The sequence below is a fragment of the Kryptolebias marmoratus genome, linkage group LG2, assembly GCF_001649575.2.
Source record: "Kryptolebias marmoratus isolate JLee-2015 linkage group LG2, ASM164957v2, whole genome shotgun sequence".
In the NCBI taxonomy this organism is placed as follows: Eukaryota; Metazoa; Chordata; class Actinopteri; order Cyprinodontiformes; family Rivulidae; genus Kryptolebias; species Kryptolebias marmoratus.
In genome coordinates, this window is record NC_051431.1 from 28,338,774 (window position 1) to 28,365,992 (window position 27,219).

The following is a 27,219-nucleotide window of genomic DNA, read 5'->3' on the forward strand; positions in this document are numbered from 1 at the left end:
TAATCATCAAAATTAAACGAAATAAACATTTGAAATATATGAGTTTGTATGTAATGTATGAATATAATATACAAGTTTCACTTTTTAAATGGAATTACTGAAATCAATCTACTTTTTCATGATATTCTAATTTTATGACCAGCACCTGTATTACCATGTATTCCAAATCTATTTTAATTTGTCAAAAATCTGATGTTATTTAATGATTTCCTGTTGTGGAGAAGTGCGGAAGTGCAGCACCTGGACAGTTTGTGGTAGACATACAACAGAGACAAGATGGCCAACAGAGACATACAAGTAGTGCTTTGTAATAAATCAAATGTGTAGTTTTGGTTTTTACTCTAAACAATCACAGAAATGAACATTATTTGAAATATTTAGCCATGTTCTGTTTAATGAGCATGCGTTCATTTTCTCGCCTCCTGAATGAGCTGTAGCTCCGCCCCCTCCCGCTGCCTCTCTCTGTGTGAGATGAGCTCTGCTACATTCAGGATTAATAACAACTTTCATGTAACTTTTGTCAGTAAATAAATGACTGAAGACCACAAGTACATGTATGACAGTCAGAATTAAACAGAAGAAGAAGAAAGCTGTTGTTATGCATACTTTCAGCAAACTCCTCCACCTGAAGACACATCAGTGGGAATTTGGTAAACTTTGCAGCTGTTTGTGTGGAATCAGATATTGGGCTATAAAAATAATCAAGCAGCATCAGATTGGGTGAAACATTTCTAAAATACAGATATGTTTCAATTAGTCTGTTAACTCAGTGTTAACAGAGCTGAACTTTAAAGGAAAAATAAGCTGCTGTTGACAAAACAGAAAAAGCAAGAGGCTGCATCATCATCATTATCATCTTCATCATTCAAAGAGTCAAACACAAACTGAAATTTAGTATTTTACACTATTTACTACAATAATTATGAAATATCAAATTGCCGCTCCCAAATTATGGAACAATTTGCCGTTACGTATTAGAAGTGACACTTTTATTCTTTGGCTTTTAACACATGTTGAGTCTTTTGCTCTTCTGCTGTTGCAGTTTATTGTTTTTGTTGTCTTTAGCCCTTTCAATACTTTGAATGTTTATTGATTTTTATCTGTACCAGCACTTTGTCACAGCTGCTGTTGTTTTAAAGTGCTTTATAAATAAAGTAGTAGTAAATATTTAGAGATTTTTAAGTTCATATGTGAAGCACTTTAATTTCACAAAAGGAGGAACTGTTTTTTTTTTACTTTTATATGAAAACAAATGTAAGTAACATTATTTTACAATAAAACATAAATTTTATTGTAACCCAAGTTTAACCAAATTTTGTGATTTATCCCAATAGGAAAATTATACAATTTCTTTTCCTATTGATTTTGATCTATCCTGCAAGTATATAAGTAAAAAAAATAATTAAAGCTCCAAGCAGCAATGAACAGCCCTTTCAGCTTTTTCTTGTACACTGGATATCTCTTTTTTTTTTTTTCATGAAAATTTGCTTTTTATATTTTTAAGTAAACCTAATACAGCAGGAAGGAAACCGGTTTTATCATATTTTCATCTTCACTCTAAACTGCACACATCTCTGTAAGAGGAGAGAGCAAAGTTTCAGATGGGGTCCAGTTTCCTGACAGCTCCCAGTGATCCTGTATTTTAAATCATTTGCCAACTTCAGCTTTTGTCTCCACTTTTTATTTAGTAATTGTCTTTTTTGTTTGAGTTATTGTAACTACTAATTTGTTCTTGAAAAACATTTAATTCTGTATGCGTGTGTCTGGGTTTGTTTGTCTGTAGTGTTAGCATTGCATCTCATGAACCAACTGATTGATTTTAATGAAACTCAGACAGAAACCTTAGATGTACATCTCAATTGAAACAAACCTAATTTAAGATTGCTGCCACAGATAATCAGCCTTCGCTTTCACAAAAATAGCTTCATCTCAGTCAGTTTTACAGATACTGAGCTAAATTTAGTGTGGTACTACCTGAGAGACATCGTCATCCTCTGAGCGCTAAGAGATCTCACAATATCACATGACATAAGACATCTACAAGATTTTACCAAAACAGCTATAATTGTCCCTTCTCAACATAAGATTATCTTAGTTTAAAACTCTGGCATGAAAGACGGAAAGATGATATGCATTTCTTTAAGGAATGTTAAACATTTAATGGGATATTTTGTGTTACAGTAGACATTTTAGACAGATAAACACCTGCAAGATCTGCACGAAGCCTGAATTCTGACTTGTATCAACTACTGTGTGTTGGTGTAACAGAGCTCTAATTAACCGAATGTCTTCATGTCTGTGCAATGTGTTTTGCATCACTGTGTGCACTTGTTCGTTATTTTCAGTCTGCAGTTTAACAACCTGGGTCCTGAATCCTGCATCCCACTAAGAGACCTGCTACTGGACCCAAAGAGTTCTATTAGTTCTCTACAGTAAGAAAACATTTATTCAGCCTCCCTATCTGAAGGAATCCTCTCTGTTCTGTGCTTGTGTCTGTTTTTTTTTTCTCAGTTGTTTATGTTAGAGCTACAGAGGAAGCCTCCTGAACATCCTCAGAAGTTTTTTTTTTTTTTAGAGGTTCACATTTACCAACCCTTTCAGAGACATTTTAGATTTTTAAAAAACAGATTTTATCTGTCTCCTTTCTGTTGTTTGTTTGTTCTAACTGTCTCACTCAGTTGCTTTTTCCAGCAGTATTTATCACACCGAGTCCAGCTATAGTGTGTTCATTTAACTGACATGACAGGTTTATCCTCTGGTTCTGTTAAACCCAGAGAAGAACATATAAAAAACATTTTATCATCAAATACCAGAAGTATGCTTAAAGACGTTTACTTCATTGTTAACTCTTCACACTCACAGATGGATAAATAAATCTAGAAGATCAAACAAATTAATTATTTATAAAGCTTTGATTAAAAGTAACTACAGTAACAAACTGTCTTTTACTCATAAACTCACTTATCTATTGGATAAATTTGAGTTAGAAACTGATCTGGCCTCGGCTCAGGCTTCTTTGAAGGTTTTGGGCTTGGATCTTTTCACCAAGACAATGTAAAACCACAGTCTGTTCACATTTCAAAAGCATGGCTGAGGAAGTCTGCCTGCAGTCCCCAGTACAGAAACCATTATAATCTAAGTAACCGATTGGATTTATCAGGTTTTATGGATAAAAATAACTCAGTAGCATCAGCATAACAATTAAATTTTATTCTATGCTGACTAATTACTTTACCTAATGGAAACATAGATAAATTAAAAAGTATTTGTCCAACCACTGAACCCTGAGGAACTCCATTTCATACAAATTAGCAAATTTGCTAGGTCAGTTATGAGATATAAACAAGTCACTTTTTAGCGCCCCCTAGAGTTTGGTAAAGATGAAATAGGTTGATGTTCTGTATAGATGAGATATGCCCATGTAACCATTTACAATGTGACATTTTTAAAGCAAACTTGTATTGAGGGAAAAAAAGTCTGTAATATTCAATAATTTATATATATCTAAAAATACTTGTTGAAAGAAAAACAAACAAACAGAGGTTTCAATAAGGTTCTATGTTCCACTAAAAGCATGGAAACACGGCTTGCTTCCTGGACCCCTAATAAGAGCTAAAAACCTTTTGATTTTCCATTTCTCAGTGAGGAAATGTTTTGCAGATGTCCTAAGAGGAAATGACAAGAAGCTTTTGGAATTTCTTGCAGCAGGAACTGTAGAAATAAATGGATATTACCAGATGAAACGAATCTGATAAGACAGATTGTAAAATATTTGGACTTCATACTGTATTTATTGAATTACAAGGGTTTCTATTTCCCTGCTGTAGCTTTGTTATTCATGTTATTAGTTTAAGTGCAGAAATGTCTCATTAAGCCTTTGCCCTCTTCAGGCTCTGTGACAATTCGCTGCTGGACTCTGGGTGCCGCACCCTGCTGGAAGCCCTGCCAGAGAACCAGTCCCTGGTGCATCTGTCCCTGATGCATACTGGTTTGGGGGATAGTGGGGCCCTTGAGCTGGTGGAGAGGCTGCAGCAGCATACAAATCTGCAGGAGATTAACGTGGCCTACAACAACATTGGAGACGGTGCAGCTCTGACTCTGGTTGATGCCTGCAGGGAACATCCCAGCATCCACACCGTGCAGTAAGCAGATGGCCTTTGTCTACAGATTGTATCTTTTTCATTCAGAAAAAAACACATCCAACTTGTACTTTTTCTTCAAATTGTGACAACAGAATACTCATACAAAGATATTAATAACAGTAAAATTTTAGGGGGACACCAAAGTTACTACAACGTATTGTTGTAAAATAAACAGATGTAACCCTTATTACTGCTATATTCTAATACCAATTGCTACTCTATAATTGGTAAATAACCTAAGAGTTGAACTAGCTTGCCCAAACTATTTAATAATCAATTTCATAGGAATATTTAATATAACAGTGTCCCTTATCGGTACAGTATCTGTTATATAAAGATTTTTAATGTTTTCAACCTGCAGGATGAATAATGGTAAGTTTCTATGTACATCAAAAATGGGTGTAGTCTCCCTCATTCTAAAGATTATTGGGAGCAATGTTTGAAGAGTTTGAATCTGGCATAGATTCATACTTTTCTGGGGTCGTTGAATAATTGTCACTGATCTCTAGCAGCTTTACAAAAATTAAAATCTCTAAATAAATACAGGTCAGCATCAGCTATAAAATCATGATGTGTGCGTTTTATTTTAAACAGCCACTTAAAATTTTTTTTTTTTTTTTTTTAAATTAAAAAAAAATTATTTTACTTTGGCATTGCCATGTTGTTTACATTGACAAAATCTGACAGTCCCATCCAGTCGATATTGGCACAATATCTATGTCTAATAATGTACAGTATATTGACTTTTTATTGTATAATAAAGCACTCGTCTAATCTGTACGAGAATACAGAATTAGATACTTTGATCCTGAGGTTTCTAGTGAACAGCTGACAGGAAGCGGAGCTCTTCATCGTTCTCTCCGAGTTATTAGCAGCAGCTGTTGCACAAACAGCAGCTCCTTTACCAGCTCTCTCCATCCACTCTTTTTAATTTTCAAGTGCATTTGGAGCAATTTCTGCTTTCTTCTCTCTGTCAGTGCACTCAGGCTAAGATTGATAGGATGGAATGAAAGATTTTGTAGCCTATCGGCTGAATGGGGCACCGAAGATGTCAGGTGACACCAATGTAAACAACATGACGACATCCAAGTAAAATTTCTCAAACGTTTTTTTTTTTCAAAATTTAGAAAACCTAAAAGGTCTACAGTATTTTTACAGTTATGTTTTTATAGCTGAAGCAAATGTCTATCAAATCAGGTCTATTATTTCTACTAGTAGCTACTTACTGGGAGCCAGTTATTAATGCTGGCTCCACAGCTCCAGTCCTCAGGCAGCCTCCTACACATCTCTGTGCTGCCTTAAGATGTTAGTGGTACAATGGGCCAAACCACTGTTTTTGAAAGGGTTAAATACGTTATTTTGCCCATATAAACGGTGTATATGCTTTCTGTTTTTAATTTTAAATTGCTTTAAAGTATCGTTTTGTCAAATGCAGTGGCGGGCGGTGCATTTCACACTTAGGCCTTCAGTGATGTCCAGCTTAGTCAATAAATACCTTTCATTATGCCAGCATTTATAACACCAGGACTGGAGAGTAGAGTAGTTAGAAACACACTTAAGCACTACTTGGCATTGCATCACCTCAGTTGTGTACAAAATGGGCTATTATCCGGCGCATTTTAAAAATCAACAAACCCACATCAGCAATTTAAACATATCTGGTATGCTACTGTCAAAACTAAATAAAATAGAATAAAATAAATAAAATGTTTGCACTCACCAAAACGGCTTTGTCCCCCAAAACACTTATTTCAACACAAAATCCATTCTGGGACAGGTTAGCTAGGTCAGGGTCAGCCGTCCTCCTCTAACAAGTTCTAGCTTCTCTTGAAAAGTTTGTCTTGAAAACAGCCTTGCCGCCAAATCAACGTGTTGCTCTCCTTCGGCCATTGTGGGTTAAAAAGTTTTTAACCGTTAACAGTCCTGGGTGTGACTCTGTTGATCTGCATAGCACTGTCGTGGCTCAAACTAGTAAGTATCCATATCCAATCACAGGATGCCAGTGTAAATGTGTAAATGTGTAAATGTCATGTTCAACGTGAGGGCAGCTAGAGGGCCTTACTGACACAACTCCTGATCTGATTGGCTATCGCAACTGTCTATCAACTGTATTTGCCCGTTCACTTACAGTGCACAGACGCCTGCACTGTTGATTCTGGAGGCCCGGGCAGATTTCATACAGCCTAGCAAAATAAAATAGCTGAATTCTGATTGGATAAAAACTAACCTAAAAACAACAGCACTGGAAGGAGCATAATATGACATGAAGAGAATATGAATACTTTTAGATATCTAGGGAAAGTAAATTAAAAATTAAATTAACCTTTATCATAATTATGATAATGATTCTTGGTTATGTTAGGCCAGCAGAGAAGGCCTTGCTGGCCCTGACGGCCCACCACTGGTCAAATGATTTACTGGGTGGACAATCTCAGATTTTCAAAATTGGGGGAGGGGGGTCCCGAACAAAGTAGTGGAGCCTCCTGGGTCTTCCTCCATAGAGCTAATTATGACTCAAAAAGTGACAGATTGTGTGATCAGAAAGGGATGTACCTTGACCTTCAAGTTCAGTTTAAATGGTTTTTGTTTGGTCTCATTGGCTTTTTTTCTACCTTCCACTCTGTCCATCTGATCAGTCTGGGGTTGCATTTCCTCTTTCACTCACATCCTGGTAGGTTGGCTACAATCTAATGAACCTTCTACTTTTTAATAATCTTGTCAGCTGTGGTCAGAGGAGCACAAAGCTGCTTGGAGATTGTCTTGAAGACTTTAGCTTTGACATGGATATCTATAATCTGCTTTCTGAGCTCAGACAGCTCTTTGATTTCTCTGCTCCATGTTCAGTGTGGTAAACACAATCATACCAAATTACCCAGTGGCTGTTTGTTCCCTTTAAACAGGCTGATTGGCTGTCCACATGTGTGCTAAAGTTCAGACCTCTAATGAAAGTGCTGCCAAAATAGATGGCCCTGTTGAGCAAATTTGCCACACCAATTTTTAAGACCCTTGTAAGATAAGAATTTTTGCTTACTTTTCAGGTGTTCCTAAAATTTTGTGATTTTTTTTTTTTCTTTTCTTTTTTCTTTCTTTCTTTCTTTTTTTTTAGTAAGTTAAAGCCCCTAAAAAGAAGGAAAAAAAAAAAAAGAAAAGCTGTTTTCAGGAGATGTTTGCATCATCCCTTCAAGGGTACCAAATATAGTAAAATGAACAACAAATCATTTATTTTCATATTTTTTGTTTACTCATATACTACAGGCAAGCAGATATACATTAGTCAACTGCTTTTATAAATCATTTTTTATTAAAAAAAATTGGAGCATTATTTCAATGACCTGTAAGTGTTAAAAGTAGCAAATTAAATAAATTTAATTGTGTTTATATCAAACACTGTAAGGTTAAGTGGACCTCTGAGTGGAACCTGGAAGTTGAAGCCAGAACAGGACCAGCTTCCCTATCGGCTGGTTCCAGTACAAGGTTTAAGTCCTGCCCTCTCCATGTAATTTAATAAAACATTTTCCTTGGTAAAAAGTAAAAACTCGTCACAAATGATGATTTTCAGGTTTATCATGTTTATTAAGACTTGTTGATGCCTGTAGTTTTGTCCTTCCTGCTGTGTGTTCAAATATTCATTTTTCTAACATGCTTAGCTGTAATTAGTTATTTCTTACTTAAAAGAAAGCTCATATGACACAGTGATTGTGTGTCGGGGAGTGGGCGGGGCTTAAAGTGTGCAGAATCTGGTTCCAAAAATACCACATGGCAGCTTCTGTAAATCAGTTCTTGGTGGCTTCAAGTTCCAACAAGGAGAGGAGGAACAGTTGATTTATATCTATGGTCTGTAACTTTGAGATTAACCTCCTTAGGTTTTAGTGAACAGTGTTAGATTAGATACTGAGTACAGCTTCTGTGATGGTTTTGTTGTCATGAGCAGCCTAAACAGGATTAGTGTGTTCTAGTCATCGCACATTATGTGATCCAATGTCTGGATTTGTCTGCAGCTTGTATCTGAACCCGATCAGTGATGTGGGGAAGCAGTCTTTGTACGCCCACGGTGAACCCCGAAACAAGAGGACTAACCGGCGGGTGAAGGTCCTGGTGTCTGTCACAGAAGGTTCTGACATCTCAGAAGACTGGCACCCCATTCTCAGTGTGATCCAAGAGAATGCCTCAACCTGGGAGCCCAAACGGGTCAAAGAGCAGCTGGAGGTACACACCCACTGTGTACACATACCAAAATACTTGGAATTCAAAGAAATACACAATGCAGCATGATATTTAGCTTTTGAGGATTTTTTGGTCTCCTTCACTTTATCAGGCAGGTTCTATTTAAGGGATTTCTTGATTGAGAATAGGTGTGGCAGTGATCAGGCCTAGGTGTGGCCAGAGAAATTTAACTCATCCTTCCAAAGATTTTACACAGGGATTTGAATTTCTTTCCCCTTAATAATAAAGACCTTCATTTAAAAACTGTATTTTGTGTTTACTTTATCTTTGTCTAATATTTAAATTTGTTTGATGAAACATTTAAGTGTGACAAACATGCAAAAGAAATCAGGAAGGGGGCGAACAGTTTTTCACACCACTGTAGTCACAAACTTGACAGTCAGGCTGTGACAGTGGTGGACAACAGATATGATTCACTAAAGTGCAGTCAAGGAGCTATTTTCTCAGCTTCTTTATGTTTGTTTAGACCAGATTCAATCTGTTGGCTCCCCTGAATGAATAAATAGATGGTACATGACAACAGTGTTTAGGTAAGCCTGATTTAAATAACCAGCAACTACAATAAAACTGTCTGGATAAACTATTTCAAGCTGATTAATGTCATTAAACAGTCCCTTCAGACTGTTTGGGTGGGATATACACAGCTACAATCCTAACTTTGGCCCAGTGCAGCACTAAATTAATTCATTTCATATATTCAACCTGCTGTGAACAATGATTTGTAACAAATACACGACTGCTGCACAACATATACTATATTGCCAAAAGTATTTAGTCATCCAGATCATTGAATTCAGGTGTTCCAATCACTTCCATGGACACAGGTGTATAAAATGAAGCACTTACGCATGCAGACTGCTTTTACAAACATTTGTGGAAAATGCGTGGTACCATGATAGGATGCCATCTGTGCAATGTGTCCAGTCGGGAAATTTACTCACTCCCTAATAATCTACAGTCAACCTTTTAGTGGTATTATAACAAAGTGGAAGAAATTGGGAATGACAGCAACTCGGCCACAAAGTGGTAGGCCACGTGAAATCACAGAACGCGCTCAGCGGATTCTGAAGGTCGTAATTCAGAGGTCACCAACGTTCTGCAGAGTCAACAGCTACAGACTTCCAAACTTCATGTGGCCATCAGATTAGCTCAAGAAAAGTGCACAGAGAGCTTTGTGGAATGGGTTTGTATGGCAGTGGTGTAAAGCATGCCGCCACTGGACTCTAGAGCAGTGGAGACGTGTTCTCTGGAGTGATGAATCATGCTTCTGTCTGGCAATTCGATGAACAAGTCGGGGTTTGGCTGCTGCCAGGATATTTGTCTGACTGCGCTGTGCCAAGTGTAACGTTTGGTGGAGGGGGGATTATAGTGTGGGGTTGTTTTTCAGAAGCTGGGCATGGCCGCTTACTTCCAGTGAAAGAAATTCTTAATTCTTCAGCATACCAAGAATTTTGGACAATTGCATGCTCCCATTTTTTTTTTTTTTTTTTACTTTTATTGAAGATCAATAAACAAGCAGTGCACATACATAAGAACCATTCTTGAGTCAAACATCTAAGGTCACTGGAGTCCATCTTCGTAGAAAATTTTCAATTTTCAGTTGGAGTTCTCCAGTCAACTGTTCCATAATGTAGACTTGTTTCAGTCTAAGTATCCATTCTTTTTTAGTTGGAGTGGATGATTTTTTTCCAGTTAGTAGTAATAGTTTTCCTTGCAACTAGCAAGAAAATGTGTAATATACATCTCTGGTCTTTGTTAATTAGGGTGTCAGGAGGTATTCCCAAAATAAACAGCACATGGTTCTTGGAGATATCAACAGAAAGTATTTTTTGTGTCTCCATTTTTATATCTTCAGAATATTTCTGGAGAAGAGGGCAATGTGTCAGTGGTCTGCAGTCATACCACAATTTCTCCAACAAAGTGGTGTAATATTTACATAAAATTCGGAGATAACCAGGGGGATTCTGAAGTATTTTAATTTTGTCTTCCGATCAAATTCCTTCCACAAGTTACTGTTAACATCTTTATGACATGTCATCCACATATTCTCCCAATTCTTATTTTTAATAATTACATTCAGCTCCATTTCCCAGTTTTCTTTAACATTATATGCATTTTCTCCTAAATCTCCCATCAACATCCTATATATATATATATATATATATATATATATATATATATATATATATATATATATATATATATATATATATATATGTGTGTGTATATGTATGTGAAATATGGTTCTTAAACGGCAGTTTCTATTACTGTTACAAAGTATTGCTCAATTCCTGTAGGGCTTGCTTCAATTTTCTTCCATTCAGCATGACTTTGGAGGTAATGTCTTATTTGTAGATGGCAAAATAGATCTTTTGGAGGCAAGGAGAACGGATTTTGTAACTGAGCAAAAGATTTTAGCATGCTCCCAGTTTTATGAGAACAGTTTGGGGATGACCCCTTCCTGTTCTAACAAGACTGCGTGGTCAAAAATTCCCATAAACACACTCCTAAATCTTGTGAAAAAGCCTTTGCTATAGGTGTAAAGGTGGGCCAACATCATATTAAGCCCCATGGATTAAGAATGGGATACCACTCAAGTTCATATGCGTGTGAAGGGAGGTGAGTGAATACTTTTGGCAATATACTGTATTATTGATGTAAACACACAGTCCACCACCTCTGGTCTCACCAGACTTGTCCACCTTGCTGTCTGCACAGAACCACATGAGTCTGTCTGGCTTGACTGGAAAGTCAGAGATGGTGAGGTTTCAGTCAGAACAAAAATCCATCAGCCTTTCATGTTGTGCCATGTGTGGAATGGAAATAACCCATCTTATTTAAGGGGTGAACATTGGAGAGAAGAAGTAACGCTGTGGTCAATTTGTGTGATTTAACTTTAGGCCTGTTTCTGTCTCTTAACACTGCTTTGTGTCTTCCTGTGGTTGGCTGGGTGTCTTCTCAGTAATTTGCTGTCTCTCTTCCTCCCCAATAGGAGGTCTGTAATATTTCACAGATTGTTCAGGGTATTTCCTGGTTACCAGCAACAACTCAGTCACATCCAAGCTCATGTTTTCAGGTGCAGAAGCAGCCTCTGCATGTTCATGTGTCCCCATCTGTCCAATGTTTCCAAACTAGATTACAGGGTTTCATTTTAAATCTGCTGACAGGTGGAGGCCAAAAGCTTACAGTAAATTGTTCCTTTGTCTCTGTGTAGATCTTTCTGAAGGATCTTGAGTGGGGGCGTCAGCAGCAGCAGAGCTTCTGGAAGAGGCTTCACTTCCGCAGGGTCCAGAAACAAGTCCAGCAGACTTTACAGATGTTGGAGGATTCATTTCCTTCTTCTAAAGGATCCAGCAAATAAAAAATTATAAATATTTTTTGAACCAAAGTTTCAGGTTTAGGTTCAACTGTATTCATACAAATCTCAAACTTCTAACAAGCATAGACTTTAGGACCTGGAAATTTCTTTTCATGGTTATAAATGTACCTGATTCCCCAGACTTCAGCTGCTGAACTTTATTCCAACATAATGTAGCTGTAACACTGAACTGGCTGTATCATTTAGGATTTATCCTTATTCTGGATATTTGAATAAAGTGATATTTTTAAGGCTGTCTGTGAAAGAAAATAAAAGTTGTTTTTTTGTTTGTTTGTTGTGTTTTTTTAAATTCAGACGTTTTTCCATGAGACTATAACTTTACTGGAGAGTCTTTCTCTTTAAGAGGATGGCCTTGTGGAACCAGGCTGTAACAAAGTTGTTTTAGGAAGTGGGACCTTTTATTCATGATTCTGTAATGAAACTAATTTTCTAGTTAAACTAGAGCAATTTGCAAAATCGCATAATAAAGTTCTTGGGGTGAGCTTTGATTCAAATTTTAACATTGAGAAACAGACAAGCTCTGTATTAAAAAGATCTTTTTATAAACTGAGACTTTTATCTAAAGTGAAACCATTCCTTACTTTTGATGACTTTGAACGGGTGACTCATCATTAGTTCCTAACATGATTATTGTAACTCTCTGTATGTTGGTGTCAGCCAGGCCGGCCTCTCACGACTGCAGCTGGTCTCTTAACACAAACAAAAAAGCGTGAACATATCTCCTCAGAGCTCGCTTCCCTTATTGTTGACTTATAAGACCCTGAATGGGCAGGCTCCTGTATATCTGTCTGATCTCCTGCAGCCTTTTGTTCCCTCTAGATCCCTCACATCTAATGATCATTTGTGTTTAGTTGTCCCGAGGTCCAGGCTGGTCTACAGACGTGATCGGGCCTTTTTCAGCTGTACCTCCTAAACTGTGGAACCAGCTGCCCCTTCATATCAGACAGGCTTCAGCGCTTGATGTTTTTATTTGTTTTTTTAATTTTAATTTTGTCCTAGTTGTGTTTTGTTGTTGTTGTTTTTGTGTGCAGCACTTAGGCCAACGCAGTTGTTTTTAAATCTGCTATGTAAATCAATTTGATTTGATTTGAATTTTTAAATGTTTTATCATATATTTTCTGTGGAAATAAAGGTTTGATTAAAATAATTCCCTATCTGTTCCTTTTCCTCACCTGTAGTGTTTCTCATTCACCCATTTATACAAGCTATCCCATAACATCCACCCCCACATCCCAGAACTCTGAACTACAGACCAATCAGAAACATTCCTCTAAACTACCAACCAATTAGAGGCATCCCTCTAGTTTGAAAAACAATCAGTAATATCTCTGAACTACACGCCAATCAGAGACAACCATTTGAACGCACATCTACTCATAGTTAATGGCATTGTCAACTTTGTCTCTAAACAACTTTATTTTTTCTTTCAAGGAAAAAAAGACTCCAGAGGTCACAGCCTTTGTTTGTGGAAAGCAGTGAAGGCTTTTAGAAGTAGGGAGGTAGCTTCTTAAAGAGCTCATCAGAAAAAATCTAGAAAAGAGAAACTAGCCAAGTTATCTGAGCACATTGTGCTTTTAAATTCTCTGTATCTAACTTTAAAATAGCAAGCTACATATAAACACTGGATGTCTTTACAAGACAAATATGATGTTATCACCTTACAGCACACCACAGAATGTTTACCTAATGTGAGATTTGAATTTTATGAACAAGTGACAGATTACATCTCAGCTAATAATTCAAGTAGAAACTGGTGCCGAAGTAAAATCAGACACATTGGAAATTAACAAAACTTGTGGAATTTCATAAGCAGCTGTCCTCATCTGATTGCTCTCACGTTTTCTGTTTGAAGCAGCTGGCCCCATTCCTACTTGAGATGTTTGAGTTTTTTTAATACAGGCACGCTCCCCCAAACCTTTAACTAGGTGTTCATCTTGTTGCTTTTAAAAAAGGGTAATAACCCATTATATGATTCATATTATCTCATCAGCCTGTTAAATGTTGACTTTAAACTGCTGGCAAAGTTACCAGCCAGGCACTTTAGTTTTACCCTAAGTTATATCCCTAAATTAAACTGGGTGTGTCAGCAATAGACACTCAATTTTAATCTCTGTAAAATATTTAATGTGGTTTATAACCCCTCCACAACTGCTTTACCTGAGGCTTTAATTGCACTGGATGCTGAAAAAGCATTTGACAGAGAAGACCAATTTGTTTTCTATTGTGCAAAAATTCGGATTTGGGGAAAGATTTATCTTACGGGCAAGATTATTATTATATGTAGCCCCTCAGACAGCTGTCAGAATAAATGGTACAAACTTTGAATATTTTCCTTCGTTCTACAAGGCAGGGATCCCTGTTATAACCTCTTTTTATTGCAATGGAGCCACTGTTTGTTGCTTTACAGTCTCATCCTAATACATTTGGTATAACTAGGAACAGTGTGGAGTTGAAGGTGGCCCTGTATGTGGATGACCTTCCACTACTCCTGTCTAATCTGTCACACTATCCCTGCTACCCTTTTCAGTCCTGGATGCATTCAGTAAAATTCCTGGATATATGTCAACGAAAGTGGCGAAAGTGAGGTATTTGCAGTTAACAGAGAGACAAAAAGGTATCCGCTCAATAATCTGCCATTCAAGATATCTAACTCTGGTTTTGTGTACCTTGGAATGTTCATAGTTGACACAAAAGTTAATCTTTATAAGAAAAAAATTCTCTCTTTGCTTATACAAATTAAACACAATTTCAAACAATGGTCTCTCCTAAATCTTTTTGTGGCTGCTAGAATTAATATAGTCAAAATGAATTTTTTCCCACAATTCCTATATCTGTTTCAATGTATTCCAGTTTTTCTCCTTTTAGCATTTTTCTGAAAGGTTAATATTCTGATTCTTGATCTTGTTTGGAGCAAGAAACCACCTAGACTGCACCACCAAGTCTTAAAAAGGCCCAAAGCTCTGGGTGGAATGACACTACCTAACCTCTTGTAATACTACTGGGCAAATAATAATAAGACTATTACAATATTACAATCAGAAAATCATTCAGAAAACCTCTTTATCCCATTCCTGAAGCTGAGAAACTGAGAGCTAAGTGTTTCAGTTGCCTAATCCTTCCAAAAATCTAAAGAAACCAATTTAAAGCAGGTTTGGCTTTGATCATAACAACATTGTACATTCTGTGTGGAGCAAATAGAAACAACAGAACACATTTTATGAATGTAAATTTGTTAATACGTTTTGAGAAGATCTAGATTACTGGTTGTACCTTAAATTTGTTAACTTTTCCATGTTACCAAAGATGATTTTCTGCATAGAGTGATTTGGAAGAATATTATCCACGACTTGGCAATAAACACATTTATCATCCTTGGAAAATTATTCTTACATATAAACAGATACATCGAAACTCAACCAAACTTCAGAATCTTTCACAAAAATATTTTTCTGCACTGGGATTTCTGAAGAAGAAGAAAGTTGTTACGCTGTAATAGAGAAACTCAAATGTGATGTATGGCTCGTTATTCTTTTTCTCTTACTTTCTCTTGAATATCATTTTAATCGTCAATTGCGAAATTTACTTTCATGTGATCCTTTTTGTTTTGATATTTTCATTGTTTTTACTAGGGTTTTTTTTGTTTATTTCTTGTCAGTTGTTACGTGACAGTTTTTATACTTTCATGACTTGTCCATCACCTGTGTATGGTATGGGTTTAGGCTTATTTTATTAATGCCAATTTGTTTGTACACTTAAAAAATGATAAAGTAAAAAAAAAGAAATACTTGTTGAAGCAAGAAATTACAAGCTTAAAGTTGTTGCTTTTACTGATATTTGATCAGAAAATGCTTTTCTTTTACAGGTAAGAATATAGGTCTGAAAACTTCACATATGCCATCAGTTTCTACTCTTGAATCTACTCCGGTGTTTTCTGAGTTGGAACGCTTCACTGTGAGACAAGCCAGCAAGCCTGCTGAGGTGACCGAGCTGTGGGCTGAGGCGACTGGGTTTTCAGCTGAGGTGACCAGGCCGTCGGCTGTCATTCACCCCACTGAGGACAACAGCATCTTGGCAGGTCGCTCTGTGAGTTTCTGCCTCCTGTTTTTTCGTTTAAAGTGGTTACATCTAAGATGTAAAGTGTTGTGGGTGTATGTGACTGTTATTTAAAATCATATTTTCATTCATATGTTCTGCCAACTTCTGTCTTTCTTATACATGCCTTTCTTAAATAAAGTTGGTGTAGCTAACACCACTTGTTGTATCACAAGCTGCAAAAGTTGGCAACTCAGATTTCTTGCATGACATAAAACGTGTTCATTGTTTCTTTATCTTGATTAATACCAGCTTGGATGTTAAAACAAAACAAACCTACCACCATTTATTGTCTACCTAAGATGTAGACAATAAAATAAAGAAATAAAGAAATAATACAGTTAGTTCAAAAGTTTTAAGCCACCTCTGTCATCCGAAAAGTTTCCTTTTAAGCAGACAGATCTTATTGTAACTTTTGTTAGAGTTATTGATTGTTTAGGTTTTTTAAATGTTTCCTTTTAGTTTTTCATTGGACTTTGGCTGGTTTTTTACTCGGTTGTTTCCTGTGTGGCCAAGAAAATAGTTATTAACAATATCTGAAAGTCATATCCTTAAGAAACGAAATTTGCACACATACGGTGCTCTTATTGTGAAGTAACACAGGAAGCTCAGCTGTCTGTGTTCTGCTGGAAACGTGCTCTTATTGTGAAGTGGTACCGGAAGTTATGTGCGTTCTGGTGATTATCTTCTGAAACCCTTCGGAGCTAACTGTCAGCCACCGAAGTACTGAGAGCCGTCGGATCCGCAGTATGGCGTCTGAAGAGCTGGCTAAAAAGCTGCAGTCGCGACTCGTCGCTTCGGAGGACACCGAGCCGAAGTCTGAGCCCGACCAGGACCTGGTTCAAGCCTCAACGCAGGAGCCAGGTGATGCCAACGAAGAGGTGCCCGCCGAGCTGGCAGCTAAACTGCACCGCAGGCTGGACATTAACGACGGGACCGCCGCGCCCCAAATGAGACAAGTGTTTAACCCGTACACGGAGTTCAAGGAGTTCTCCCGGAAACAGATTAAAGACATGGAGCAGATGTTCAAACGGTAAGGCCCAGTTAGGACTACACCCTCTGTGGTTTTGGTTCGGGCATGTTTCCGACGCGTTTCCGTGCTGGGGTTGGGTCTGAGCGTGAGGGTCGAGATTAGACCAGATTAGTGTTTACGTGAATCCTGCAAGTGATGGCTGGGTCACCCCACAAGCTCTTCTGACCACTCAGGGCCTTCTCACAACCCTCTCTGTGTCCTTCAAGGCCTTCTCATCTTGCCTGTGTCTTCCAGGGCCTTCACCACCCTGTGTGTGCCTCACAGGGTCTTTTCACCATCCTGTCTGTGCCTCACAGGTTTCTCACCACCCTGTGTGTGCCTCACAGAGTCTTCTCACCACCCTGTCTGTATCCCACAGGGTCTTCTCACCACCCTGTGTGTGCCTCACAAGGATTTCTAACCACCCTGTGTGTGCCTCACAGGGTCTTCTCACCATCTTGTATGTGTCCTACAGAGCTTTCTCACCCTGTCTGTTTCCTTCGGTGCTTTTTTCACCATAACTATATTCCACAGGGTCTTCTCACCACCCTGTTTGTGTCCCACATGGCCTTATAACCAACCTGTCTCTGTCCTACAGGGCTTTCTCACGCTGTTCAGAGAAGTACTACACTGATCACTTTGAGGTTTATTACAGACAGGAAGAAAGAGTAGTTCTGGTTGATCGAACCACACCCAAACAAAGAATGTGTGTGCGGGGGTGTGTCTGTGTGTGTCAATATAATGTCCAAATAAGGATAAAAGTACAAACTTGTGTTTGTGTGTGAGAGAGAGAGAGAGAGACATGTCTGAGTGCAGCTACACTCAGGACAGGTACCTAACATCTGATCTGAAAACGCTTCTGGATCCACATTTTACCACCAAATGTGAACAGAGCTGACCACATGCAGTCAAATCACCCCAAACAGATTCAAAACCTCTTTTCTGAAAATGAGATGTGAACAGAGAGCTCTGCTGTATTCAGACACAAAAACATTCAAACACCAAGCACAAAGTTTATAACAGAACAGTCCGTGTCTGAACGATGGAAGGTTTGTTGGTTAAGACCATCTTGAACTGTCAGGTCCAAATGGGGAAGAGAGAGTTGCAGAATCAGATATTTTATAATTAAAACAAAAGGCATTGCTAAAACCTGCTTATATTTCAGTTAAAGTCTCTTAACTCTGTGTTGAAGCAGCTGAAAGAGTCCAGCTGAACTTTGGAGGAAAAATAAGTTGACAATAAATTAATCAACAGATGAAGCTGCAGGGGAGCACCATTATCATCCTCAGCTTCATCAGAGTCAAACAGGACACAAGAACCGTGCAGCAGTATTACACTAAAACTAAACCTAGAGTGAAGTTTATTTGTGAAGCTCTTTTCTTTTACAGAATGGGGAGCTGTTTCTTTACACTCATATGAAATGAATGTCAGGAACTTTTATTTTGAAAAACTAAAAAGTTTAATTTATAAACGACCTTTAAGCAGATTTTTAAGCTCTTTACTAAATCACTGATTGATCTATTCAACTAGAAACGTTTTGCTGTATTTTTACTAAATTTTGTAAATATTCATATAATTTTGCATATTTTCCCATTTAATTCAATTTTTATTTTTTTTTGTATTTGGGCGCTTCAGGGTGAGAAGGCCTCATAAGACAGACAGGGGAACATGAAATTCTAACCGTGACCACAGACATGGTCCAAGAAGGTCTAAAACAAACAAGCCAAAGAGAAAGTCACCCGTACAGTGACCTGTAATCCACTTGGATCAATAAAATCACCCCAAAATGTACCTTTTATATAAAAAGGATTCTAATCAACAGTTCATTAAAACCTTTAGCAGGGAGGGCGGAACCTAAAACAAAAGGCAGTATCTTCAGAATATTCCCAAGATCACTCTTTGATTCATTAATCAGATGCAGCCGAGCAGACTTTTTCTTTTCTAACCCTAAGACATCTGCTTTTCTGCCTGTGTGGGCTCATTTGAGTTCAGTAGGAGGTCCTACATTAAAGATTGAAACAGGTTGATGTTTAGACTGCCAAACATGCAGATACACCTGGTTCAGACCACCTCTGAGGGTTGTTTGAGTGAAAATGTTTTCAGTGCACGTTGAGAGAATTCACACCTGTATTTAGTGCTATTCGATCGCAGTAACATAACTAAAGACGGAAGTTAGTGACAAATGTGATGACGGGGCTACTACAGCCACAGTGGTTAGAGAGACAGGTAGGAAGGTACTTGGTGTGTCATCTGGACAGAGAAAAGATTATAAGGAGACCTGGTGGTGGAATAGTGAAGTGCAGGAAGTTATCCAGAGAAAGAGGTAAGCCAAGAAAAACGGGACAGTGAGAGGACTGAAGAGAGTAAACAGGTATATAGGGAGATGCAACATAAGGCAAAGAGGGAGGTAGAAAAAGCAAAATTGAAGGCATATAATGAGTTATACAAGAGGCTGGACACTAAGGAGAGAGAGAAGAACATTTCGACTGGCAAGACAGAGGGACCAGAGTGGAAAAGATGGGCAGCAGGTTAGGCTTGTTAAAGATAGAAACGGTAATGTTCTAACAAGAGAGGAAAGTGTGATGGGAAGATGGAAGGAGTACTCGGAGGAGCTGATGAGTGAAGAGAATGAAAGAGAGGACACAGAGGACACAGTTAGATGGAGGAGGGCGACTCGCTGTGGGGACCTCTGAAAAGGGAACCGCTGAGAGAAAAAGAGGACAAATGTGAACATAGCCCATGTGTCGAGGCAAGATAAGAAAGCAAAAAACAAAATATGGCTAAATAGTTTTTAATAATAATTTTTTTGTCAAGAAAATGGATAGATGGATGTAATGTTGTTGATATCTAAAGTAATAATTGGTGATAGAAGTGTGATTTGATTATATAATAAAATAGTCTGGCATACTCTCTGCAACTTCAACAGCAGAGTTGAAGGAGCATGTATGGAGTTGAGGCAGACAAGTTATTAATTTTTCATCATATAAAACAATGCTTCAACTTGAGCTTTTGTCTGATTAAATGAAGACAAAAAGACATAAGCAAGTTTAAAAGGTTTTTAATTCTGCTTCCATGCAAACAGAATCAATCACTATTGTGTAACTGCTTAGACAACTTTTTCCTGAAATGCGTGGTTTTCCTTGTTTGTAGATATGATACTGGGAAAGATGGATTCATTGACCTGATGGAGCTGAAACTGATGATGGAGAAGCTGGGAGCTCCACAGACCCATCTCGGCCTGAAGAACATGATCAAAGAAGTGGATGAAGACTTTGATGGCAAACTGAGCTTCAGAGAGGTGAGGTCACTGCAGAGGCGGGACAGGATCACTGTGGAGAGGACGGTTCGTCCACTTACTGTCCTGAATACTGTAGCACAGTTACACACACTGATATTCAGAGAGAGGAGAAGATACGTGAGAGGATCATTGAAACATTGGGGATCGTTGAGATTCCATCTGGTCTGTCTCTTTCCTGTCCTCTCAAACCCCAGCTGGTCGAAGCAGATGGCGGCTTGTCCTGTTTCCGGTTCTGCTGGAGGTTTCTTCCTGTTTAAAGGGAGTTATGTCTTTCCACTGTTGCTAACAAGCTGCTCAGGATGGGAGACTGTGATGAAGTGAAGGTTTAACACAATCTGCAGGCTTCTATAGATAACCTTTACTAATTGGCTCTTTATAATGGATGTGAATGTTTTTGTACAGTGCCCTGAGAAGACTTTTGTTGTAACTTGGTGCTATAGAAATAAACTGAATTGAATTGAATCATTGTAAAGAGATAAAAGGATCACTTCAGAGAGGGGTGAGAGGGTCACTGCAGTGAAGACGTGATGTCGACATGCTGTGCTGAATATTATAACATAGTTACTAACACCGAGTAGCATCCATTATGGGAATTCTCCACAAGTAAAATACAGATAATGCTAACATATGTGTCTGCTGGCTAACATTCTGTCATAGTAGTCCTAGTAAGTTCAGTCAAAGCCAACAGGCTTTCTTTTTGATTTTTGAAGGCTCTCTTAGGGTTGCCCCCAGAAAAGAGGCTAAGCCCGGTGGTAGGTGGCCATTAGCTGGACGACTGTGATTTAAAAAAAAAAAAAAGGAATAAAGTTGACAGGAAAGTTGAAAATATGGATATTTATTATGTGATATTGTAAGATATTTGTGTCAAATATTTACACAACTACAGTTTTACAAAAAAGACACTTTTGAAATACTTTTCTAAACAAAAATTGTTTGCACCTAATTTGAATTCTAATTTAAGTCGCACAAAGTTAGCAAAATTGGGAGGTGCACGACCACGCGTGCGGGGCCTTCGAGCAGGGACGGGGACAGCGCGATTGTGTCGCTGTTGGCGCCCGCACCCTCGCACAGTCATCAATGTGTGGTGAACCCGTGGTGGGGGTGCCGATGGGGAAAAAAACGTGTATTAAAAAATGACGTATTTCACAATAAACAAGCGGAGCTTAGCCTGGCGGTGGGGTAGGGAAAGCCTAGCAGGCCGCCAGGCTTATAGTACACTGGGGGAAACCCTGCTCTCTCATCTTGTACTCAGTTCTACGGAGAAGTGAAACTCGGTAGAGAAACCTTATTGGATGAAAAGCAAAACTCTTTCAAAAATTAAAGAGAAGTTGCTTTCGGTTGAATTTACTAGGATCTGTTGTGTGTTTGAATATTTCAGTCCACAGTTCATGTTCTGTCTTTGCACCAGTGATCATGAGAAGCTAAATAACTTAATAGCCTGTGTGCTGTTTCCAAGTAGATTTATGTTCGGAGAAAATAGAGAAGCAGTTCTCTGTAAAAGTTGAAGTTTTCCTGACAGTTTGTGTTAACTCGTGTCCTCCTACTCACAGCAAGACAGTCACTTCTGCTCTGATGATTTAGCTTCTGCATTTTTACACGGCCGTATATGTGAAAATACACGATCATAAGCAAACTCGTGCTGAAAACAACACTGTGTGACTGTGAACACTTCCTCCATGCTATGTGGACAGGTAATAATCAACTATACCCTTTGATTTTATGTCCAAATCAAAGCCAAGAGATATGTCTCCTCGTGCTCTGATGGTGTTCAGTAATCTATGACCATCAGAAACCTGTGTGCCTCAGTTTGACTGGAGCAAAGTCATCACAGAACTGTGTTCTGGCTCTGGGGAGGGGTAGGCTTTAGTGTTGATGTCCAAACATCGACAACACAAATGTTTGACATCATTTTCTGTGTTGCAGTTCCTTTTGATCTTCCATAGAGCAGCAGCTGGAGAGTTGCAGGAGGAGAGCGGTCTGCTGGCTTTAGCCCGATTGTCTGAGATTAATGTCTCCACCGAAGGTGTCATGGGGGCCAAAGACTTTTTTGAAGCAAAGGTATGGTGACCGATTATTATCCTCATGATTTTTACAATATGAAAGTGATGTGGAAAATGTAGTTGGCTTCTTTTACTCCTCTTTAAAACCACGAAAGCATCCTTGGCTAAAATCCGCACATTACTGTCCTCAAAGGAGTGTCCCTTATCTTTGAGCTGTAGATGGACAGCTGAGTCTCTCCATGTGTCTGTGGAGAAGCTGTTTAGTTTCTCCAATATAGAGGTTTGAACATTCCATTCTACCATGACATTCTACCATGGTCTGTTACAAATGAATGGACAAATACAACAACACCGCTGTTGTTGTATTTGGATGCCAAAGATAACATGTTACCTTTCCTGGACTGTTTGGTACACATTGAGAGAGATGGAAGCCTCTAATGTCTACAGGAAACCTACACACAGAGACTGGTTCACCCCCTGGATAAAACACCTAAACACAAGCTCACCTGTGTGGTGTATGCAGTCCAGTACAGCAGGATATGTTCAGACCTCTATATTGGAGAAACTAGACAGCAGATACACCAATGAATGGAACAACACAGAAGAGCAGCTCGTCAGGTCAAGACTCAGCTGTCCATCCACAGCTCAAGGACAAGGGACACTCTTTTGAGGACAGTAATGTGTACATCTTAGATAAAGAATACAGGTGATTTGAAAGAAGAGTTAAGTAAGGCATCTATGTGAAACGAGAGAAACTAACATTAAACTGAGGAAGTGACCTCAGGTTCTATCTTTCTAACATCTATAGTTCAGCTTTGACTCATCTCTTCCAGGTAGTTTCACAACTTAAAACTTTCAAAACTTTGCAAGAAAAACAAATTCACATGAGTCAGTCTGTAGTGAGGCAACTGTGTAGGCAAACAACCCCCAATAAAGAACAGTCAGTTCTGTGTTCTGTACTACCAAACTAATCAAACAAATATGTTGTTTGATTTATATTACTGTTGCCAGTAAAAGGCTGGGGTAATTTCCTCTTGTGCCTTGCAAAGAGGAAGTCTGTGATTTTTGGCTGTGCATCAAGCACTGCAGAAATGGTGGCATTAGTAAATCAGTTGATAAGTGCTTTTTTAAAAAAAAATTCCTTTTGCTGTGGTATTTACTGTTGCATTAAAAATAAAGCCCTGGCCGGTTAGGATTTGTCGTTGGTGGTGACACCTTACAGCTCCACCTCCTAATTGGCACACCAGGGCTGATTATCAGGAAAATGAGTTGTTTCAGGACTTTATCCCACAAGGTTGTTTATTTTTAAGGCATCCGGTCTTTGTTACTACTTTAATAGACTTTAAAAGTGCTTAATAAAATATAAAAAGTTTGAATACATTTAGTAAAAAAAAAAAAAAAAAAGTTTCAATAAAGATGGATGTTTTTTGTCACAAACACTTTAATGCATGTTTTACTTTACATGTGCAAACAGTGCATACAGTGTCAGGTTACAAATACAAGTTTTTATGTAGTAGCAAAAATAAAGAGGTGAATTTGAAATAAGAACCTGCTTTAGCGCTTAAAGTACATTTATCAAAGCTAAACAGACAGATTGGAGAGGCCCAGGATGAGTCTGCAACTGTTTTCTTTGAACATGTACATGAGAACGAGACCCTGTGACTGAGGCAAGGAAGTGAAGAATCTTTAAGTCACGTTGGAGACTACCTCGTGAACGCCGTTCAGGTGCTGGCTTTCAGGCGGCTGCTGCGGAGGGTCTGCTGGGGTCTGAGAATAATTTGCGCTGCTGCTGTCTCCTCTCACCAGGTGCAGGCGCTGTCTCAAAGCACCAAGTTTGAGGCTGAAATTCGAGAGGAAAAGGAGGAGCGACAGAGGCAGCAGACGGAGAAAAAGGAACGACAAGCTGCCTTCAAGCAGCTGCAGTCTGCCTTTACTTCTTGACCCCTCGGTCCTCACGTGGCACAAATTCATGTTAAATACAGCTTAACACAACAAGCACACACACAACACTCAGAATGATATCACTGCATAACAAGATGCTAAAAAATAAATATTCGTAAAATTGTTGAAAATAATTCCTAACAAATTAGAAGTCACTTGTTCCTTCATCTCAGACGATCCTTAAATGTTCCACAGATATTTTTCAGATGTTCCTCAGACGTTCCTTAGATGTTTCACAGACATTCCGTACATGTTCCTCAGAACAGTTTCTGATGTGTAACAAGTTTGGTGATTTCTTTAAATCCTTTAAAAATCGTGGTCGTCTTCTGTGAATTTGCATGTAAGAATTCATTTGAAGTGATTTTTAAGTACTTCTATCACATGTCTTCACTGCTCTCCATCTGTGTATTGTAGGTTTGTTAAACTAGAGTAATCTTCCCTGCAGCTAACAAACTAATAACAGGATTTAAAAATGAAATCTGTAGAGTTTGAGCCACTCAGATCTCACTGTGTGGAAGATATTTGTTCCCAACCAGAGAAGACCATAACTCTCTGTTGAGCTGATTGAACAAGTCCTATTTTAACTGGCATCGGGTTTTGTTTTGTTTTTGCTTTCTTTTTGAATCTGTAGGAACAAAATATTTTCTGAGAGTAAATTTACCTCCAAACAAAGCTATGCACAGTATTTACCTAAAAATCACAACAGTTGATGCACAGTATTGCCTAAAAGAAAAAAAATACTTTGTGCTCACTATCACCGATCCTTTGTGTGGTTGGAGAGTTTTTTTCTTTTTTACAGGCTCAAGAATTTAGAAACTGAACATGATTGCACCTGTTTTGTTGAATGAGGTTAAAATGAGTCATTTGGTCTGACGCACATCTGTGTTCAGGAGAACAACTTCCCTTTGGTGGTATTGGTCTTGTTCAGGTTACAGTTCCGCTTCTTGGAGTTTATTCTCACCTGGAGTCGGTTCCAGGCTCACTCCAAGTTGCTTTATGTCTCCAGCCTGGTATGTTGTTTACTTTAAGACACTGAAGTCCCCTCCTTCAGGCTCAGAGGGTGGTAGGGGTTGGTGAACTTGCTCTCACCTTCTTGCAGCTTGTAAATCACAGCTAGTGCTCTCATAGAAACAAAAAATTGGTGGTCAGGTCATAAAATCTTTAAAGCTTGAGTTGATGTTGGGAGACACAGGTGAAAATTCATGGATGGAATCAAAGGTTGTTGTTTTTTTTGTTTTTATAAAAGAGCTACTAGACTGATTTTTTTTTTCTCTTCTTCTCCCAAATGTCTAATCTTGATTTGAGGCTGGGCTGGCCATGTCGAAACTGAACATAAAAATGTGTGGTTTAGATTCATCCTTTTCTTTGATACAGAGAAGTAAACATTATTTCTTTCCAACAAATCTTTATTTTTTTATTCTGTGCCTAAATCAGTGGCAGTCTGGATAGCAGCTACACGGTTTAAACTACAGAGTATTGTACAGTTTGGGGTGGGGGTGTCTTTTCTGGTCAAGCAGTATTTTTTAAAATCCTGGCCTTCAACAGGATGTCTCATTACTCAAACATTTAGATTATTTGTAAGATAGCCTGTAAATCTGAGTACACTGGAGTTCTATATTTTTATTTTTAGAGCCTGTAATCAAAGTTTGCGACTAAAACCTTTCAAATGAATGACACTTACAGTAGCAGAGTATGTGCTGACAGGCTGTTTACTGATGAAAGAATCATCATGGGGCTGGTAAAACTCAGAGTAGACCTGTGACGAGATGAGTTGAAGTTTTCTGGATGCACAATCCTTAAATGATCAAAAAATTCAATCAGCTCTTTTAGTCCCACATTACGATTCACAAATTAAAGGTGATTTCAGTTCCTTTAGTATTTCACTCTGTAAAGTCTGAGAAATTGTACAAAAAACTTTTTTTTTAAAAGACATTTGCTCTTATAATTCTATTAACGCAACAAAACATCTGATTGTGTCCAGAACAAACTTCTACACTCCAGTAGCAGGCTGTAAACATAAAAAAAACATCATGAATCTCATGATGTGGAGCTGAATAATCTGTGACCCCTGCTGAAGGAACCACAGCACAGAAAACAAGGTGTTGAGAGAAAATGTCCACAGGTCCTTTGAGTCTTCCAGCAACATTCGGACTTGTCCCATGAGGGAATAGTTTGTTGTATTGATTATTGATAATTTCCCTTTAACGTGGATGAACCAGCATGTTCAGCAGCATGACGTCCTTCTGTTCTAATGCAGCTGTTATTACAGATGTGTATTTTCTTTTGATCTCAGCTGGACAGAGGGTTGTTTCATTCCAACAATCGAGTTTGAGGCATGCAACAAGTGTTGGACTGTATCTGTAGCAGTGTTTGAAAACTATATTTAGCTGTCATATAACATATTACTGTGTTTATGAAAATGTATTTTTTTATGGTTAAAACTGTCGGATTAAAATTAGATTTATTAGAGAGCTAAATGTTGCCAAATATAAAAGAATTGAGTGAAATATATTTTTCGGTATTTGTGTGTAGTTCTGCTTCCTGTAAAATTAAAACTTTAATAAAGGTACTTATAAACGAGGCTCAGAAATGTTAATGCTAAATTACATTCATAATTAAATGTATAAATCACATCATATACTCTGTCAGATGTTTTCTGTGTTATGCTGTATTAGTTCTTATGATCTCTTCTTCAAGGTTTACCTTAGTGAGTGAAAAACTGAGTCCATCCTTGCTGCTTCCACCAGAAATATTAGAGTTAATGACAGCCAGGAGCTGCTGATCAAATGTATTGATTAACTGAACTCAGCAGTGGGACCACCTCTATAAAAGCAAGAGTTTTGTCGGTTTGCAAAAAGGTGTGTGTTAACACAAAACCAAGGCAGAGAAACAAGCCGTTTTAACATTTGCTTAGAGAAGCAACTACCAATCAATCTGGGAAAGGTCAAAGGTCATTTCCAAACTATTTGAATTGCATCATCATTATTAGTGCTGGGCGATATAACGATACATATCGTGGGGACGATAGAAAAGTGTCTATCGTGATATATTTTCTTCTATCGTTTCTATCATAATTGTATCAATGATTCATGTAAATATTTCATAACGTAGGCTACGACGAATGTATTAGT

At 38.2% G+C, this 27,219-nt stretch overlaps 2 protein-coding genes across 4 annotated transcripts in view; both read left to right on the plus strand.

Annotated features, from left to right (window-relative positions):
* The window catches only part of nlrx1 (NLR family member X1), a 36,265-nt gene extending 24,250 nt beyond the window's left edge, over positions 1 to 12,015 (plus strand). For all 3 annotated transcript variants that reach the window (XM_017436557.3, XM_017436556.3, XM_017436558.3), the window contains 4 exons: positions 2,346 to 2,432; positions 3,891 to 4,142; positions 8,141 to 8,348; positions 11,581 to 12,015. In XM_017436557.3, coding sequence (XP_017292046.1) covers positions 2,346 to 2,432; positions 3,891 to 4,142; positions 8,141 to 8,348; positions 11,581 to 11,727 — 694 coding nt within the window. In that variant the 3' untranslated portion in view covers positions 11,728 to 12,015. The remainder of the gene's footprint in view (positions 1 to 2,345; positions 2,433 to 3,890; positions 4,143 to 8,140; positions 8,349 to 11,580) is intronic.
* Positions 12,016 to 16,501: 4,486 nt separating this feature from the next.
* efhd1 (EF-hand domain family, member D1) lies at positions 16,502 to 26,724 on the plus strand. The gene is made up of 4 exons (XM_017436555.3): positions 16,502 to 16,870; positions 20,000 to 20,147; positions 22,071 to 22,205; positions 23,954 to 26,724. The coding sequence occupies exons 1-4, from the start codon at positions 16,587 to 16,589 to the stop codon at positions 24,086 to 24,088; spliced, it is 702 nt and encodes a 233-aa protein (XP_017292044.1). The 5' UTR covers positions 16,502 to 16,586; the 3' UTR covers positions 24,089 to 26,724.
* Positions 26,725 to 27,219: the final 495 nt, after the last annotated feature.

Coding starts and splice junctions, on each gene's coding strand:
- efhd1 (XM_017436555.3), top strand. CDS start 16,587: ATGGCGTCTGAAGAGCTGGCTAAAAAGCTGCAGTCGCGACTCGTCGCT. Junction 16,871..19,999: donor ATGGAGCAGATGTTCAAACG/GTAAGGCCCAGT, acceptor CCTTGTTTGTAG/ATATGATACTGGGAAAGATG. Junction 22,206..23,953: donor AAGACTTTTTTGAAGCAAAG/GTATGGTGACCG, acceptor TCCTCTCACCAG/GTGCAGGCGCTGTCTCAAAG.